General features: G+C 37.3%; 1 protein-coding gene across 5 annotated transcripts in view; it reads left to right on the top strand.

Annotated features, from left to right (window-relative positions):
• SDCCAG8 (SHH signaling and ciliogenesis regulator SDCCAG8) overlaps nt 1-20,263 on the top strand; it is a 105,384-nt gene that overhangs the window by 28,322 nt on the left and 56,799 nt on the right. For all 5 annotated transcript variants that reach the window (XM_082480416.1, XM_082480415.1, XM_082480413.1 and 2 more), the window contains one exon: nt 5,101-5,243. In XM_082480416.1, coding sequence (XP_082336542.1) covers nt 5,101-5,243 — 143 coding nt within the window. The remainder of the gene's footprint in view (nt 1-5,100; nt 5,244-20,263) is intronic.

Here is a 20,263-nt window from a genome sequence, read left to right as displayed (position 1 = left end):
AATACCTTGAAATTTTGCTACAAAAACTGTCTTGTTTTGTTGGGTTATTTTAATTAAGAAATAAAAAATAATTTTAAAAAATTAGTGTTGTGATATGGTACAATTGGTCTGTCCCTGATTAATTAGTGTATTAATAAGTAAAGAAGGCGGCATGGATTGAGATCATTGTTAAAACAGTGCAAAAATTTCCTGTCACTGATATATGTAGTATTTAAGTGTATGTGACTGCCCATACTGGTGGCACCTGTTAGAAAGACGTTAATTATAGACTCAGTCCTGTGCACTATCACCGATTTCTTTGCTTTAAAGGGCTACTGTAGTAAATGAAACTAAGCATGTGAGCATCAGGGCCTGTAAAATTTCACTGTGTGTTAATTTGAAGTGTATGTGTTTTTATAGATGTTGATTGCCTTTTGGGGATGTACCTGCAAATATCAATGACCGTAGTAATTATATTTCACTTTTTATTACTTTATATTTGTTCTTCTATTTTTGGTTCTATTTTATGCTCCTTCAGTCTTTTAGTAATGGTGGACAACGAAGTACAAAACAAAAAGAAAGCACTGTAAATTCATAAAAGTATTTTCCTCTCCTCAATTATTTTATTGCAGAATTTGTGCAATGGTATAGTCAGTGCTGATTTTATTTTTCAGGTTATTGCGTATTTTCTTACCTGATGTTTGAGTATACTGGTACAACAGTGAAAGTCATAAATGACTTATGAATTCATTTGGTTTTAGTATATTTTTTATTATGTTAAAAGTCTTGTAAAGTTATTTTTGCATTTACTTCAGAGTATTATTTCTTTTATCACTGCTTAATCATTCTCATTTGTTTAAAAAAAGGCGCGTTAGTCTCTTCTGTCAGTTTGCTGCTATTTAAAATTCTATGAAAAACATCTGCTAGTTTGAAATTTAAAGTTGCATTTTTCTGCATACAATAGAATCAGCATCAGTATGAAAAGATTTAAACAATTATTTTAATCTCTAATTTGGCTTGTTTTGAATGAAATTTTTATTTCATTTGATCAGATTTTGTAGAGATAAAGAGATATCTGGTTAATGAAACAGCGCTTTTTTACAACATACATAAGTATTGTTAGATGAAGATAATTTCAGATAACCCATGAAGAGGATATTTGAAGATTGATCCGGTGTTTGAGAAATCATCTTTTATGTTTTCCAGTAAGTTGCATTTATGTCACTGAATGAGAATCTCCAGTGTGTTCACCTAAAAAATGCATTCTGAAAATCAAAAGATAATTTATAAACTCATCATAAATAAATGAATGAGAAATGAAACACTTATTTTAAGTGTTTCAAGAAAAAAAACATAGAAGGGTCCTATATGCTTCAAAGTGGAAAACTTATAAAAGGTGGTTGGTGGTAACACTGAAAAAAGAGTAGTTGATATCAAATAAAATTTTACTGTAGTTTTATTTCACCAATGCTTTAATTTTTGTTTAGTAAAACTTCTTTCTTGTAACTGAATTGGATATGTGTGCAGAATAGTACTAATGTGTTTCGACTTACTAATAATGATGTTTCTCTTCCTGAGGTTTAGCCTGCCATCTTTCAATGGCAAAATGCCTGTTGATATTCCTGGGAGTTTAGGCAACTGCAGTGCAAGACAGATTAAATGGTACTTTTAAAATTATGTGCAGAAGTAATAAGAATATTAAAGTTGCGGAGTTAAGCACCAGAAGTTGCCTGTTCCAACCTTAATGTAGTCTTGTTGTGCGTATGCATTATGATAATTCTGTTCCTTGTTATACTGAAAATCTGTTTCAGATTTTCTTAAATGCAAGATTGTCATCTGTCTTTTTGCAGTTCTGTGCTCCATCTCTTGTCTCTCACATACATTGAAAAGTTAAGTACCTTGAAGAAATATTCTCTGATCATGTTGTAAAAAGCTGTATCACAAGTGATAGGCACTGAGGGATCAAATTAACGCTGCATGAGAAGCAGAGTTGTCAGCAAAATACTTTAGTTGGTGGTTTGTTTCTGTTTCTGTCCCTACAATTACGCTGGGACCCAGATAGCAGCTACAGAACTGCTTGCAGCTTCCCAGTAGAAGAAACAGGAACTAAAAATAACATGAAAACTAATTTGAGTGAGTAGTTTTGGAAACATGCTGCCTGATAAGGCTCCCTGCAGGAGCAGTGAAGAAGATCCGTTGGTTTTGTAATTTCTCTGTATTTTAAATTCTGATTATATTGTGATGACCTAGTGATGGACTGCACTTGACATATTTCAGGATAGAGTGTATACATTTGTGAGACTATTATTGTTTGCAGGAGAGAGAACAGGGTTGGGTTTTATTGTGTGAACAAGTCTCGAGTTCTCAGGCTTCCTAGGTTTCAAACAATTGTCTGAATTTTTAAACCAAAGTAACACATAGCATTCAGAGTATGGGCTGTCTGTTTTCAGCATGATGATGCATGGATCCTACCAAATTATTCTCAATGAACATTTTCCGGTGTTCAAAAAGAAGAATTTAGTTGATACCCCTAAATATACCTGGATTAGATGCTTCTGGTTTCTAAGTTGCTGTTAGCATGTTCTCTTGGGTGGCATTTTTCTGCCGTCCCTTTCTCAGGAGGTTGTCTGCTGTTTCTGACCTGGTCATTGACAAAATTCTTGAGTAGAGTTCCTGCTCTTCATATAGCTCACGCTTTGAGTACCTTTAAATATTGGTATTTTAAGATCTATTTATATATATGTATCTATATACACCTACACACATATATGTGTGTGTAAAGGAGCCGATTCTGAATTTTGCGATTACTGATGAAAGTAGCAAAACTAAAATTGTTCTTCAAAACCTATGTTTGCTTTCTTGATATTTTTTTATAGAAATCATAACACTCCTGTGGATCTTTAAAGATCCTGTCATGAAGCCGTTGTCTGAGAATTTCTCTCTGCACTTTCACAACAACTGAAATCTATGGATGCGTTCTTGGGTTCAACCCTGCAGGTTCAACATCTGGCTGATGGAAGCAGAACACTTTCACCAGAGGTTCTTGCACTTGGAATTTGCTTCCTTCTATGGATCTGTGTCAAAACCTGACTGAGCCTGTTTAACTTGAGGCAATGGTGTAAAGCCCATCTGTTCCTTGAAACTTTTCCCTGAAGGAGTCATCTAGAGTGTATTTATGTTCTCAGCTGTGGTTGTACTTTTTCAAAGACTTAGTTGATGCTTTTATACTAATTTGTGGTTTGGTTTTTTTAGAGGTATGCTGGATGAATGTATTCTTACAGCAAATTTTAAGAATGTTGCAGAACTTCCCTGTCTTTAACTTGTGAAGACAGTGAAGAACTCATGTCCCTGTTTACTATGAATGGAGAAATAACATTAATGAATGGCTGCTGTTAAGAAGAGTAGTGTAGAGAACCCACTGAGACTTCTGTTGTTCTATTTAAAATATGCAAAAGTCTCTGGAAATAAGTGAAAAAGCAAAGCAGATGTAACTGAATACCTTTGCACACCTGGTTTTAAAATATTCTGACAGCGTAATAGGTTGTTACATTCTTTAGAGGGGTAAAATACTAATGATTTTGCAGATACTTGCACTATCTTTGTATTTGAATTTGGAATTACCAATTTAATTTGATAGGTGGTCTCTTTGACCAAGGTGACATTCACATTTTAATCACAATTTCCTTCATGAACCTTTGTTGAGTGCTCTTGGGGGAAAAAAGTGTACAGTTAAATAATTAGCAAAAGTAAAATAAATTTAAAAAAAGAACATTATGAAACATTTTTCTGGATTAAGAGATTGTGTTTGTCTGTGACATCGTGACTTACTGTAAGTGGTTTAGGTTAACATTTTCATGGGAGGAAAAGAGACAATGTTGTTATGAAGGTGCTTCAAGTGCAAATATTGGGACTGAATTACATTCATTTGTTCTTGTAGGATGTTTGAATGAATAATTTCATTAACTGAAAAAGATGTTGAGGCTTGTCTACACGAGGAAGCTATCACAAAATAAGTTATGGTATGAATTTAAAGTATAATAGCTATTCAGCACTAACTCCTTATATGAACAATTTTATTCTGTACTACAAATGACCTTTCACAGTTTAGTTGACTGAAAAACATGCAAGTTCCCTCCAGCCCCAACAATGAATAAATATTTATGTAGGGAGTTAGTGCAGAATAGTTACTACATGATAAAATTACATTGTTAGCTTATTCTGTACTCCACTGGCCTCCTCAAAAGCATCCTTAGGACAAAGTATAATATTACGTTACGAATGGATTCTTACAGGTACTTGTATGTTGTATATGGACTTAGAGGAAAAGGCATTCCTTCTGAGAATATTTGTGAAAAATGTTTAAATTGTTGACAATATGCTTCAATTAGAGATACTAAGTCCAGTATGCTTCCCTGGAATCAAAGATGCTGGTCATGTAAATTTGATTATCATTATTTGTAAAATAAATTAATAGACTCATTGACTAAGTTAGATTTACTCACTTGGTTTAGTTGACATATAAGGACTAACCATGTTAAGAAAATGACAGGATTAACAGCAGCTGATATGTTTCAGATTGAGGTATAAGTCATAAATAACTTCTTTTCTATAATGGTAAAATCACTAAATGACCTTTATTCTTTTGCATGATATTATGTGAATATGGCAAAGCTAAATTCCCACGCGTTGTTGCTTATGTAATAGATAAGTAAAACAAATGACCAAAAGAGCTCTCCTATGCCCAGCAGCTTCTGAAGATGGCTGCTGTTCTGCCTTCTGGCTTTCGAACACAGTGATGTCGGGACACAAATATGGAAGCCTTCAAATGAGAAAATCGGAAAATGATTGAATGCGTGGGTCTCTCAAGCCACATGAAGACAATAACATCGACTGTGTATTAATGTATTTAAATATGATATGGATTTTGGCTTTTTTGATAAGAATGTCATTTCAAATACTTGAATTTGCTTGTTTTGCAGTTTTTATCAACAAACTACTTTTGTTCTAAACAAAAGCGTGCATTGTTTTTCAGGAGCTTTCATCACAATAAGATTTATTGTCTTAAAATCTATCTCTATGCATTTCTTAAATATACTTTCTTTGGTTTTACGATTTTCTAAGAAAATAGAAAAACTGGGATTAGAGCTGAATGGAAACAAACAGCGTTTGGAACAAGCCCAGCAGGATGTGACAGGAGCCAGAGAGGAGTGCCTAAAACTGACAGAACTGCTGAGTAAATCTGAGCACCAACTGCACCTCACCAGGTACCCCTTATCCTATTACATGCTGTAGTACCAATTTCATTCTGCTAATTTTTTGCCACAGGCTTCCCCACAGTTGTTATAGATACTCGCAGTCATTGATTGCATGGGCAGCCCTCAGTTATGTTAAAAGTGGAGATTTAAATAAGTGAGTTATGAACTACAGTGTGAGTTAGGAACTGGAATTTATGTAAGTGAATTACTAGTGTGAAGAAAAGGCAATGTTGGGCTCCGTTGATGAGGTAGCATGCTTTTGGGCAGGAAGAAGAGCAGGAGAGAGTTCAGCTGCATTCTTTTTGTTGTTGCTGCGTTTGGTAGGACATTTTACTACTGTTTGAGACTGTGGTGTACTACAGCACCTTTAAGCATAGGAGTTCTCAGATTAATAACCTGAAGTTTCTGGAGCAGAATGACCAGGAGCATATAAATGAACATGTGTTAAGCTTCATTGAAGATTAAACAATCAAAAGGTAATAGTACTGTCTACGAATAGGAGGTAAGCTCAAGTATGTGAGGAGGGTGTTCAAGTCACTTCCTCTGTGGAGATGTGGTACAACCCAAACACTGTGTGACAAGAGACTTTGCCTGAGCTTATTTCATCCTTGGATGTAGCTCCCAAAGCCATTTACTGTACTGTTCATTACACATTTCTAGAAAACACAAGAAGGTTAACATGCCAATTATTCATTACAGCTTGAGTTTTGGTAACTGCAGGGATTTCTCATTTTGCCACAGAAAATTCTATTGTCTGACTGTTTGCAGGGTTTTGGTTGCGGGGGGGGGGGGCTTGTTTTGTTCTATCCCCCTGCTCCCCCCAGGAGTGAACATCCAGAAGCAAATCTGGCAGCTTTTACTCCGTCCTTATGGAAAAAAGGTTAAGTGAGTTTAAATTTTATACTGGGAGGGGGAACCTTAGATTTTTATCACTTAACAGAAGTCTGCATGTTTATCCAAGTCTTTTACTCTTTGGGCTTTGTGAGAATTCTGCCATTGAGTAACTGGAAATAAAATAGAGCCTCGCCTAAACTATTAACTTCAATGAATCACTTTTTTATTCAGCTACATTTCTGTGTAATTCAGAGCACGGTTGTTTAACAGATGGAAGAAAGTACCACTCTAACAGCCTGTATTTAGAGAAAAAATATGCTAGAGGTTAATGAACTTGAAAAAAGTTTTGGGTGAGTTGTTAAGATATCTAAAGTTTGGATTTAGCAGAACTTTATTAATAATGATTTGTTGTGATAGTTAACCAAATGGCTTACCACGCTCCTTTTAGCAAAAGGCTGATTATATGCAATAAATCTCTGGATATCTTGGAGGAAATCTGACTAGCCAATTTTTTTATTTTTTTTCGAAAATACTCAACTTGTGAAAATGAGGACCATTGCCCACTTTTACATAGCAAGGTACTTAAAACTGGATACCTACCATACAGATGATTCAGGTAGCTTTTCAATCTATGGCCTCTGACTTGGTAAGTTTCTGAGATGCAAATCACCGCAGGCTGGGAACAGTATTTTGGGCAAGTATTGCTCTGTGCTGGCCCTGCTCTCATACAGTTTCATAGACATCTGCTTTTTGAGAATGACACTGAGCTGCCACGGCTTCTTTGTCCGACCTTCTGCAGCCGCTCTTCTGCAGTGGCCTAATCTTTATTTTATTTTTTATACTTTGTGTTCATGTTATGGCCTCTGCTTAGAGGTAAGCTTGTAAGTAGTGAAGTATTTTCTATGCTGACATTTAATTGTCGAAAAAATGTATACACTGAAGCATGGGTATACACTGAAGCATGGGAAATAGGTTCAAATCTTTCTCCTTGATATTCCCTAAATTCTATAATGCTTTGTTCTCTGTAGGTTTTTGTACCCTCCCTGTCTTTGGAGTGTCTGTCTGCTTGCTAGGAATACATTACGTGATGTTGCTGTAATGGGTGAAGAAGGGAGGAAAAAAAAGAGTTCAGAGATTTGTTGCAGCTGAACCGTTACCCGTTGTCCCCATGGTAGTGCAGGGTTAGAGATGTTCTGGGATAGCTGTCTGTTTTCCCTGAGTTGCAGAGGAAGAGATCCCCTGCTGAAATGAAACTTTTCCTTAGCCCATACTCTTTTTCTTCCTCTCAGATCGCTTCCTGCCAAAACAGGTTTTCTGAATTAGTGAAGGTATAAAAGTTACGTGGCTCGCTCAAGTGGCATTAGTTTTGCGTTTTGAACTTGGTATGGTTTTGATTTATTGGTACATCCGTGACTGTTGCACGTGAACTTTATTGGCTTACAGTCTGCCTTCTTTCATTCTTCTTTCTGTTCATCTCAAATGGCAGCTGTGCCAGTGAAAAATACTCACTTGAAGGGTAGTGGTCATAGCGATCCTATGGGGGTTATAGAATCATTCAGTGTGGCACTTGCCAAAGAGAACAGATTTTAAGCTCTAGAGTCCTGCCTGTGGGAGGTTGCTGCAGAAATTGCACTGATTTAGAGCATCTCTTGGGTATTCTGGCCTTGGCCTCGTCTTGCTGACTTCCTTCTTTTCAGAAGAGGACCAGCTGGTCCACTCCAAGTCTTCTCACAATGCTGGACTTGAGGAAGGCCTGTGCTGCTTTTACATGGTTGTGGATAGTCTTTCTGTGGCCTTGCATGACCTGTCTGGGTGGCTCTAGCAAAAATTAGAGGTAGCTGAGGAGGTATAGAAAGAATTATTTGGTTTGTATGAATTTGTATATTACTTAGGAGAAAAGTTCTTTACTGATTCTGAGTTTGGATATTGTAAATAAATAGAATAATAAAATGAATATGAGAACTAGGGATTTTAATGTATGAAAATGATAAATATTATATGACTGGATTAAACGAGAAAGAGCATGCAGTTTATGTCTTAAAGAGAAAAAGAAAGTGCTCTGCAGAACTCTGCTCTTCTCCAGGAGACCCGCTGCTTCTTACTGCATCCTAGTTTTCAGACACCGTTGATTGATTACCAACTAAACAGCTTCTAAGTTAACAAAATGTACTTGTTAAAAATCGAGAAAAAGGTTACAATTAGCTATTCTAAACCATTGCCACAGAGTTTAAATTTGCCTTTTCCTGTCACCTTTCTTCCTGGAGCAATATGTTGCTTAGAAATCCTTGCTATTAACATGCATTTCCTGCTATTGAATCTAGTTAGTAATTCTAATTTGTATGTCTTCAAGTGACTCGGTAAATACAGAACTTTTGCTGTGTAGTTTTAATTGTCAGTCATGTAACTTTGCAGATGTCACAATTCTGTGACACTGACCATGCTTGTTTAAACTATTTTGGTTTTTTGCCTTAGTTTCAGCTTTGTGGTTATTTGTGTTACAGTTACCATAGTGGGAGAATCTTACAAAATGACTTCTGAAGTCAATGTTAAATTGCCATTACTTTGGCAAGGTTGGGTCTTGCTAATGAACCTTATCTGAATCCATTCTTCAGAGAGCAGAAAACTTATAGATCTATTGTTCTTAGTTCTTCAGAGAGTAATCGTTAAAAATCATGTCAGTATGCTAGTAGAAAAGATCACATGAAAGATGCAAGATGTTAACAGCTTGCCCAGGTTTCAGTGTGTCTACTAATTTAATAATATTTTTTTTTTACTATTCTTGCGTAACGGAATCATTAAAAAACCTTTCCTCTTTTTGTTACAAAACAATTCTGAAGCTATTATTTGTTTCAGTTGCAGTCAGGTGTAGTTCCTGTTTGCATGTGTCAAAGCAGTTAAATAAATCTTAAGAAGTGGTGGAATCACTGGATTTCAAAATTGAACTTTTTATGTGCCATCATGCATGTTCTCAGACACGGAGATAGGTAGATGGCTCAAGGTATATTTGACTAAAATGTCGTCTAAAATTTGCTGGGAGATGTAATTGAGTGGAATTGAAGCAGATTTAATTTAATTTAATTTAATTTTTTACTCTTCTTGTTTGCTTATATGAAACACTAAAAGCAGTATTGTATGTCAGCTTCTAGGTGGAGAAAAATTACTAAACAGTAGAAGAACCCGTGCTTCCAGGTTCAGGTGACCCACCAAGCTGTCCTGGATCCCTGTGTCACTCACTTGAAGGATAGAAGTTTATATTACTGTGAGGACAGTGGATGTTGTAGTTCTTAATTTATTTTTTTTCCCCATTATGTTATATTTCTTTTCTCCCTTATTTTTGAAAATTATACGATCTCTTAGAAAGCAGCATATCAAAGAAAGTGGCATTTGGGGAGTACAGTGGGTTTTAGCAGTGCTATAGCTTTCCTACTGTGCATCGGTCTTTCTTGCTAGTTTCAGAGACTCCATTAATGCTAATTTGTATTACTTGTATAATAAATAAAGTGCACAAGTCTGTCATTCCACCTCCAGGTTCCTGTGGCACTATTTAGTCACTGAAGCTTTGGTGTTGAGCTGTATGTCGTCATCAGCATTCTTTGTTAGAATTTCAGAATGCCTCATACATTGATTTCCCTGTTTAAGCTATACTATTAAATGATAAAATATAAACTTCTTGATTTAGAAGAGGTGGTTATACTTAGCCTTCTAAGGAGTTGCACAGTACTTAGTATTATCTATTGATTTTTTTTCTAGTAGTATCTGTTAGTTAGCAGCACACTTACAATCGTGCTTTTTCCAACAATTTTAGCATGTCAGAAAGAGTCCATCATCTATGCTGGAAAGGAGGTAGCATTTGAAGAAATGCTGTTACTAATATTAAGTGACTGAGATATATTTTATGTTCCCACACTGACTGACTGATGAAAGGACCAATAACACTTAAACTGGGGGGAGGGAGGGGGAGAGGGGAGAGGAAGAAATGAGGTATAAGCAGTGATTGATTTTTAATTTTTTTTTTTCTATTCTGCTCATCGTGTACAAAAGTATTATTTTAAAATGCGGGGAGGAGTGATAACATGAAACAACTCTGAGAACTCATAAACTTTTTAGATTCTGCTTCATATGTTTACTTTTCATTAAATTTAGGGACGGTTGCAACTATGTTGTTGTGATTCAGTCAACATTTATTTCTATCTGTTTTTCATATACAAAGGCGTCGGGATGCCAGAAAATAAACTGTTAACGGAGAATTAACTTCTTTGGCACGCTTTCATACTTATCTTCCAAATTAAAGAAAATGAAATGGGCAGAAGCAGAGTGTAGATTACCTCCTTTTTGTCAAAAATGGTGGGAATTTGAAAATTAATAATAAAAAAGGGAACAGATGCAGTAACATGCCAGAGGGAGATTAATGTGGAGAGTAAAATCTGTGAGCAACAAAACTGAAGCAAACTGAATCAGTGGGAGGTGGTTGTACAATCAAAATCAGGATAAAAGAGAAATTACAAACAACCCTGCACTTGTCAAAGTAGTAGTAATGAAATCCTGACTCTGCCAGCAGCGAGAACCTGTGTTAGCACTTTGGGGTAAGGCCGGGAGCCGGGTGCCAGGTAGGAGGGCAGCGCGAGGCTGCTGGGCGGCAGCCATCGCGTGTGGAACAGATGGCGGGGAAAGCTGGCCGGGGAGGGGCTCCTTCGCAGAGCTAATCAGACAGTAACGGATAGGGCAGCTGGGAGGACTGACCACCGAGAGGCAAGCGGCGGGGTAGCCGCAGCCTTCCACGATGTGTGCAGTGGTGCGCCCGTCGGCCGGAGAGAAGACCTTGCAACGTCTTTTCCGTGCGGCAACCACACAAACTTTGGGGGCGCGCGGCTTGGGGGAGAGGGGAGGCGCGGGGCCGGCCGCTGGACCCCCCGTGCGGCCTGCCGGGGGGTATCCTGCCCCCTCCCACCGCAAAAATACCCATCTTTGTCCTGTGTCGTGATAAGGTTACGTGTTGCGTGTTTTCTCTTAGCAGTGTGTTGAACACAGAATTTGGCGATCGACAGAAACACAAAAGCACGTGGGTGCGGGGACCCATCCAGCAAACCGATAAGACAACTTTGCTCCTGTTGAAAGGGGGGAGAGCTGTAGGTCGGCACCTTCCCAGAGGGTCGGGCCCCTCTGATGAATGAAACCACTTTTCTGGTGTTTTATTTTTGCTCGGAGGAGGCACTTCCCTCCTCATAAATGAGAGCTGGTGAGGCGTGAATGGAGGTCCGAGCCTTCTGATCTCAAGTCACATGGATAATTTGACTCGCGTAAGGAGTAAAGATCAATAGGATTTCTTGTGCAAGTAAGAGGTAGTCATGTGCGAGAGGATTATGAGGTCATGCCCCGTTTGGGTGACTGTCAGCTTGAAAGAGAAACGAAACCAAAATTTTATCAAGGAAAGGGGGACGTAAAATCCTGAAGTGTGGCAGGGGGAGACCTGACCTATTACTGCCCAGTTTTGTTTGATCGGGATATGTGGTACTTCTTCAGACAATATCAACAAAGGAATCTACATCTCCTGCATCTGCTTTTTGAACTTGTATATCTCTCGTCTGCAGAAGGTTTATAGCTTGGCTCAATTATTCATTTTGAGCAGGGAGGGGAAGAAACGTTACAGGGATTTGAAATAGGTGGTGTAACATAGCCATATGCTATTTATGCAGCAGTTTCTGCAATAAATCTAATTTGGTGCTGTCAAAAAAAATTAGACTTATTTGGTATAGCAGCACATTAGTAAATGATTGTGGTAGCTTTGAAAGTTGTCATTCACTCTGCTTTACTTGCAATAGAATCTTGCAAAGCTTTTTTCCCCCGAGCAACTCTGTGAAAATGTCTCGGTTCTTTGTCCTGCAGCTGTAGAGACTGCAGAAATTTCCACAACTGAAAAGAAGGTCTTGCTTTAAGGTAATTGAAGAAGGGCATGGAAGAAAGAATAACCTCTATTGTTAGCAATTATATGAATGTATAGGCGGAAAAATCAATAAAGTGTGGGGGGGATGAATTTCTCCCTTGCCTACAGGTTTTCATAGTGCAGCTGAAATTGTTTATCTGATTATACAGCATGTAGATAAATTAGCTGCTCTGCGTTATTATAGAAGGTAAAATATTTTACCTGCCATGATAAGACCATATGCTGCTTTACGAAGACTGATACTGAATGATTTGAAATAAATCGGCTCTGTCGTCTTCTGGCAGTGCCTTGTAGAAATTTCGAAGCTGATATACTTTGTGTCAAGATAATACATAAGCATTCAAATATCTTTCTATTTAATCATTTAAACATATTTAAGATGATTGTACAAACATGTAAAGGCCATTGATGAAGTTTAAAAGGGAAAGAAAGAAAATATAAGCGGAGTAAAGAATAAATCCAAAATTGCGTGTTGATTTTGAATATGAAAGTCTTTATAAATCACCTTTTTTAATTTTTAAAGAGTTAAAACACAGTTGACAATTTAATTTATTGTCCTACGATACAAATTTCTCAAGGAAAAGGCAATAATACATTTTCAGATTTTAGTCTTCGATTCATCTAAATTTTTCTCCATGGCATTTAAACTGCAACTGGTCACATCAAATTTCTCTAATGATTTCATCTTTTATACATCGCATCAGGTTGTTGAGGCAGCCAAATTGCTGCTGCATGTAGAGTGTGGTTCAGGAGCAGTGACAATACTTAAAGCACTTTGGAGCGAGCAGTGAATTCAGATGAAATACAGAAGAGACTAACTGCTGTAGAAAACAAACATCTTTATAAGGTCTTTGTTTTGAGCAGTTATTCAGCTCTAACAGTAATAAGTTTATGCATGTGTATCAAATATTTACTTTGATCTCATTCAAATTAGGTTTTCTATTTGTGTGACTAATGACAACAGGATAATGATTTATTTTTTTGAACCATAAAAATCTTTCAGACATGTATTCAAGGCTGCTGGATTTTTTGCTGAATTTGCTACTGGAAAAATGGTTCTGATTGTTATCTTTATTTTTGACTTCTTCTAGGGCTTTTCTCTCAAGTACATCTGAAAGCTTGTTTTTACAATAAGCTAAAATGTACTTTTTCTATCAGCACTTGGTATTTGTAAACTTAAACCATTTTAAAAGCTACCTTATGCTTTCAGTAGTGGATTCAAAGTTGTTTTTTTTGTGCAGTCACTGTGATTGTTGGTTTGGTTGGTTTTTTTTCTTCTGTACAAGACTCTGCTCCTGAAATTCTTGCCTAGAAAAAAAAAAATCCAACAGAGAACCCAAAGGGTCCTCAACTGGGGTCTTTATCAAACTTGACATCGTAGAGCATCAGCCTGTAGGTTGTCATCTCCGTAGAAGGTAGCCGATGGATGGAGAGAGGAAGAAAAATCACCTGAACATGCCAGCTTTGGCTGCCTGGCTGCTTTCCTCACCCCCTTGCTCAGCGTCCTTGTGCTGGTGATTGGTCAGGGCGAAAGTGCGAGCTGGGAGATGCCTGTCCTGAGCGAGCAGACGAGTGCAGCCTCTGCTGCCGGCTACTTGACAGGGCTGACCTCCTTCCCCTGGCTGTGCTGGCAGCGTGGCAAGCTTAATAGCGTGCCACTGCTGGTTGCCCCTGCGTTCCTGGTGGTTTGGGTATCAAACTACGTTTTTATAGAAACAGGAGCAACTGTTCTTGATTAGCTTCTCCTTGTGGTTCAGTTGCCTTCTACAGGGCTTAAATCGTAACCGGGGAATAAAAGTTTCTCTGTAGTTAGGTGGGACACTGATGCATATTCTTTTGGTTCCAGAGTTCCTATTCTATTTCCAGTGCTTTTGTTCACCTGCATGTCATTTCCTATGGGAGATCATAGCGTCAGACAACAAATGTAGGCACTAATCCCCATATAAGGGATATATCAGTATTAAGTTATTATTCAGCTAAACTTGTGCGGTATTTGCCAATACAATTTTTATTAGAGTCAAATTCAGACCCAACATAAGTATAACTGCATTTCTGCTAATGAGATTGGATTACCTCCTGGATTTGCTCCCAGAAAGATTTACTTTAAATTAATTTTTGGTAAAAGGGTAATAAAATAGGTGGTTCATTATAATTGCTTACAAAACTTAAAATATGTATTTTATTTTTTGGTCCTGTACTTAATCTTGGTGAAAGTTGTGGGGGTTTTTTTTGTTTTTTTTTTTTTTTTTTTAAAGGATATACAAGGAATGCAGTGAAAGTGAAAGGTATTCCTTAGTTTAGAAGAATGAGACTGTTCAGGAGGTTAGTTAATAATTCAGGAGTTTGTGGTTATCAGAATGTATTCCTGAAAAGAAATATGGGCACAGGAATTGCTAAAAATAACATATCCTGTTGACAATATGAATTTAGTCTCAACCCTGACAAAGAATCTTTACAATTTGTCTCAACGTGGAAGGCAGTATTTTAACAAGGAGTTGCATATGTGTGTTTTACACGGCTTGAAAACAGGAAAAAATATTCAGGATTTTTTTCCCCCTTAAACAATGTTGCATGTGAAACATCAGTAGGTAAGTTAAAAAAAAAAAAAAAAAAAGAAAAAAGAAAAAGATGCTGCAGATGAAATGATGAAATAATTTACAGTGAATGCTGTTGGCCGCTTTAAGGTTTTACTGTAAACTTACTCATTCAGCTGTTCCCATTTTCTCTTTGCATTTTTAGTCAATATCTTTGTTACACAGAGTTAAAGTGAGAGCTGAAAGCTTTCATTTATTATTTTATTTGTAATATTTTTATTAGCCTTTTCCACTTCTTTGCATAGCTCTGCAAGTCTTTCTCAGATTATGCCAGTCTTTGCAGGAAGGTACAGATACACATATATGAAGAAAAACGCATTAGCTGTTGGAGTTAACAAATGATGATTCAAATCTATTCTTTTGCTTCTGTACTATTTCTCCTCTACCCCAAACCGATCTTCACAAATACAGGACTGTAAAGAACTTCATCTTCTGCTGGTTAGCAGAAGTGGATTTAAATCCACACCGACAGTTCATTTGACAATGACCTTGAGGGGCTTTGCTTCTTGAAGAAGAAAGCAGAAGCTTGCGGTAAACAAAGTTCACTTCTGACAGATGGATTGAATGACAGAAAGGTTGCGAGTGCCAGAATAGCCCTGGCAGAGGAGGAAATGTTCAGTGGAATCCAACAGGAGAGGAGGTGTGAACAGGTGCAGGGTTGCTGACGGAAGGGGAACCAGATGGAAGGAGCCAGAGCCAGTTTATTTAAAGGAAAAGGCAGAAAACACTGAAAGGCTGTGCGATCAGTGGCTAAAAGTGTGCATGGAAGAAGGTAAAAATTCACAAAGCAAAACTGCACAGTGGGATATCTAGCACTTAACATAATGGTAGTAATTTGTGAGTTTCGTTTTAAAGTTGCTATTGAAATACGTTTCTCCCTTAGTCTTGACAGCATAAAGAAGAGAGCTTTATAATCTGACCAAAAAAAACCCAAACCACGCAACACCAAAATCCTCAACTTTTATACTGCCTGTCCTTTATTTCTAATACTAATGGGCAGACAGTTACAGTCAGGAGAATACAAAAATTACACCACGGCTGACCAAAACAATAAAAGGCATGTAAGGCTAGATTTTAATTTTTTTTTAACTCACCTGTTCGTATCTAGCTCCTGGGTTATGTGGGCAGATAAACATGTCTTTTATTGGGATGTTTCTGTAATACCTGGAACAAATCAACAACAGTCAAGGACAACCTAACGTTAGCACAGTATTTCTCCTCTTTCTTCCTTTTGGTCACAAGTTTGTCAGTTTGCTGGAGTATGTGGTAGCTTGCTGTAGGATGGGGGAGAAGTCTAGCTTACCCTAGATCAAATTTCCTCAAAATCAAATATTGTCTTTCAAATTGTCATCCTGAAGAACGCTTTGTTCTGTCAAGTTGTTCTTCTTCTTCCCAAGCTGTTCGTGTGAGCCTTGATCCTTTGGAGGCAGAGAGAACTGTTCCTCACTTCTTCTCAACTTCAGCAATAGTTGGGGAGAGTTAACAACTTCAAAGTATCAGGCCTATGGTAGCTTAACTGCAGGTTGCGTGTCCGAACCTAATGTCTGTGAAAAATGGGGGTGACTCTTCGGCAGTCATTCATAGTGCATCTGTGATCTACTGCATCATTCAGCTGTGCTGATCTGATCCCGATCAGGTGTGAGCGCACACTTTCCTTTTGAATTAGCTAGAGCATGCAACGCAGTGTTTATGCTGACTTCATGCCAGCTGCGGTAGGACAGATGATACCTGATTCAGCATTAAGCTTACTGGTACAAAGTTAACGTACCAAAAACATTGGGTTTTTGAACAAATCTAAATTGGCAGAGTGAGTTCATAGCAGATCAGGTCTCTGCATCATTTAGCTGCATCATTTTTTGATTCAATGGTAGAGTCTGGCGGTTGGATTTACTGTATTAGCAAGCCGAGCCTTGGAGTGCAGAATCACAATTGTTTGAAGCTGGTGGAAGGCTATGCTGCTGCTGAAAAGGCAAATCCCTGGAGTGGTAGTATGTGGCTATGTCTGGCCACTATTGCCAGGCCCTTGCTTGTGCTGACACTGGAAGAAAGGCACCTGTATGATCAGGTGGTTCAGGGAGTTAATCAGATTGGAAAAGAATAATTTGTTCTTGCGGAAGAAGTCGCACGAGTGCCAATTCCAAGATGATGAAAAGAGGGACCACACCTTATACTGGCAGTGTTGCCTTAGATTGGCTTAAATCTGTCCTCAAGCTGCATCCTACCACACTGCTGGTGCCAAATTCAAGAATCGCCCTCAGTCAAGAAAATGACTCCTTTATTTAAAATATGAAGTCCAAATAATTTAAATAACTTTGTGTATACAGAGTAAATGCCTGGAAAAATCATCTATGGAAAGCAAACATTTCAACCTTCAGCCATTTATAAAAGTGGCTTGTGGAACAAAGATAGAAAGAATATTCCAGAGAAGGGGGTGCAGTACTGGGACGTGCTTACAAAAACCACAAAAAAAACCTTCTCATGTTGCATCTTTCCATGCAACTTCCATTCTGTATTTAATTGTCTGTTTCTGTAGGGACTTATCAGCCCTATGTATCAGTTCACAATCTGGCAAGGCTTATAGATTTGCCAGAAAATCAGATTTTGGTTCTAAGTCTGTATATTTGACCTAATAGATGTTAATTACTGTTAGAGACATGTTTTTCTTCTCTAACAATGAAATAGAGGACAAGTAATGATAATATTTAGCTGTGACTTGGTATACAGGAAACTATCCAGAATGAAAAGTAGTTTTTTCTGCACTGAGGAACTGGTAGTTTTCTGTAAATATCTTGAAGGCATAACACCAAAAGAATAAAATCATGTTATAGGCTAAGTGTTTGCAAATTCTTTCTTTTATGCTGAATTTAAAGTAAGAAATCCAGTCCTTTCATTTTGTTAAAAGACCTAGTAGATAGCCGATAGAAGTAGAGATGGAATATACCACCACTTGGATATATATGTGTGTGTATATATATATATATATATCCAAGTTAACTTTATTCAAGCTTTTTTATATCATACAAACTTTCATAGCAGTAACTTTCTGTCTTTCAGTTCTTATGCCCTTACAACTTCTTATCTTTCTCATGCCCATCAATATCTCCAGTGGGTAGTAATTTTGAAGTAGTTTTAAAGTACATCAAGTACTCAAAAATAGAGTAGGAATCTTTTTTATGTGCAGTCGTTAATGTATAATATCTTCTGATGCCTCAGGTAGGGTGTAAAGGGCAAAGTGGAAGTTTTAGACAGTGTTTTATTGTTTCTGTAGACCTCCTGATATTATAAAGTGCAAATATATATAAAAAATATAAGGTAGTTATAATGGTGTAGCTGAAATACAAAAAGCTGGAAAAAAATGTCAGTGGAAACAAGAAAGTCATATGCACTGATTTCAGTTTCAGTAAAATTGAAATGCTCAGAAAAAAATAGAATGTAGTTTAACAAGTTGACATTTGGATTCTGGGAATGAGGATAAAGTTGGGTAATTATTTGAATTGTGGGGAAAATATTTAAGCTAATTTGTCAAATAATTGTAGTTAGTCTCTTGATGAAGTTGGAAATGTGGACAGAGCTTAATCTTTTCATGTTTTCTCCCCCAAAAGGGTTTCTTGTTTTTTGAGGTGCTTTGTGAAGTAGTAGCAGCAGCTTGGCAGAGCTGTCTTTTTCAGTCTTTTCTCTCCAGTAGGGTAGTAAAAAGTTTTGTTTGGTTCATTCATTAACATACTTTAAAGGTATTTCTACTTTAAAGTTATTTCTGTAGCATCTTCTAACTTTGCAGATCCATGTTTAAAGAGCTGAATCAATTTGAATGCTTAATTTTTTACCACTTTTAAACCCTTGACCTTTACATAACTTTTCTAATTGCTTGTAGTAGCTTCTGCTTCACATCATTATGCGAAGAAAACTCTGAAATTTCATTATTTTGGGAAACTCTCTCTGTATATCTCACTTAATGTAACTGGCACCTTACAGAGTAAAACCAAAAATTAAATGTTTGTTTTTTTTTTTTTTTGTAAGCCTCAATTCCCACAATTAGGACCACATGCGTTCTTAACAGTGATGCAGTCCTTCAATTCTACCGGTTAAATTGACAATTGAGTCTCTGCAAAATTTGACCATGCAAATGTAGATTGTACTGAAGCTCACCAAACACAGTGTGCTGGCTGGGGCAGTTTCCAGAAACTTGAGCTTTCCGCTGAGAAGACCTGGCAGCCAGCTCCGCAATCAGCATCCGGTCAGCTCCCACAAACAGACAGAAAGAGCAACTCAGTGGGTAATTCCCACGATGGGATACAGGAAGGGCAATTTTTCAGCTCCTTGGAGAGGTTTAAAGAAATTACCTGATCGTGATGCTTTTAAAAGGTATTTCTACGTACTTCTTGCACAAGCATGCACGTGTGCATCTTTTTTTATTTTTTTGACATAAGAACATTTATTTCATGCCTTTCCTTCTGCCCTGTAAACGCACCAAGAGCCATAAACCCCAGCCAGTCTAAACATGCTTGGTGGATTTACACATGCACTGAAAAAATCAAAATCTTTATTACAAAAAATTGGATGGCAAAAAATCTACAGTGTTTTATAAGAGGAAACCAGGAAATACTGTCCAGCTATGTTCTCAGTCATAGCAATCCTAGGTATTACCAAGGACATATTAGATGAAAAAGCATAGGCCTTAGAAAGGAAGATAACCAAAACAATAAACGCTAAACAAAAGGTTCCTAGAAGCCTGACTTAAGGGAAAGGGAGAAATCTTGTGACCCTGAATCCTTTATTGACTCGATGCAAACATATGAGCAAGGTACATGCTCTAAAGCTCTGTTAATTTAGAAGGTGTGGAAATTAATAAATTTGAATCCTAGCTACATGTAAAACCAGCATTTACTTATTTACATGTAGAATTTGGGGTCTTACTGTGGTGTATTTCCCTACCTAAATTTTTGAAAATACTAAGACTTTAGATAGCATGAGATAAATCTCTGTAAAGACGTTCTCCATTATAAATAGCTGGATAGGATACTGCAGTGCTGTTAAATTGAAAGGCAGGTCTGAAAGCAGTTTTAGGAGTTTTACATTAATAGAGAATGCGAGTTAAGCCCATTTCTGGGGAGAATGACTTCTTGGTAAATTGCCTATTTTTTTTTTTCATATTTGCAGACCAACCTTTAGGCTTGTCTGCTGATCTGAAAAAAAAAAAAACAAGCCCTTATCCTTCTGTCTATGACATAGTTATGAAGATACATATGGAGGACAGAGGGAAGAGATTTGTGAAGTGTTCTGACCCAACATATTCTACATACATTCTTTTATGACCTTTATCATTGCAGTATTTGAATGCTTTCTGATATTAAGGTAAGAGACTGCAAACATTTTTCTTATGTTTCGCCTTACAGGATAGGGTAGGTATTGTGACCTTTTGTTTCGGGTTTTATTCTTTTTTGTTGTTGTTGTTTTTTGGGGTTTTCTTACCATGAATGTTGCTGTGTGTTTGGGGTTCTTTTTTCCCTGTAGCCTGATAGAAGAGCAAGCATATACTCTGATTTTCCATTCTTCCCTTGACACTTGTAACTGAAATAATAATATGAAATAACCTATGAGAAGATGGTTCAGAAAGCTGCCTGTAAGGGACAGTCAAATAGACCTGCATCATGGAAGGCTTG

The sequence above is a fragment of the Vanellus vanellus genome (assembly GCF_965231255.1).
Source record: "Vanellus vanellus genome assembly, chromosome: 3".
Taxonomy (NCBI): Eukaryota; Metazoa; Chordata; class Aves; order Charadriiformes; family Charadriidae; genus Vanellus; species Vanellus vanellus.
Note: the sequence above shows the minus strand (reverse complement) of the source record. Positions and strands in the feature narration are given on the sequence as shown.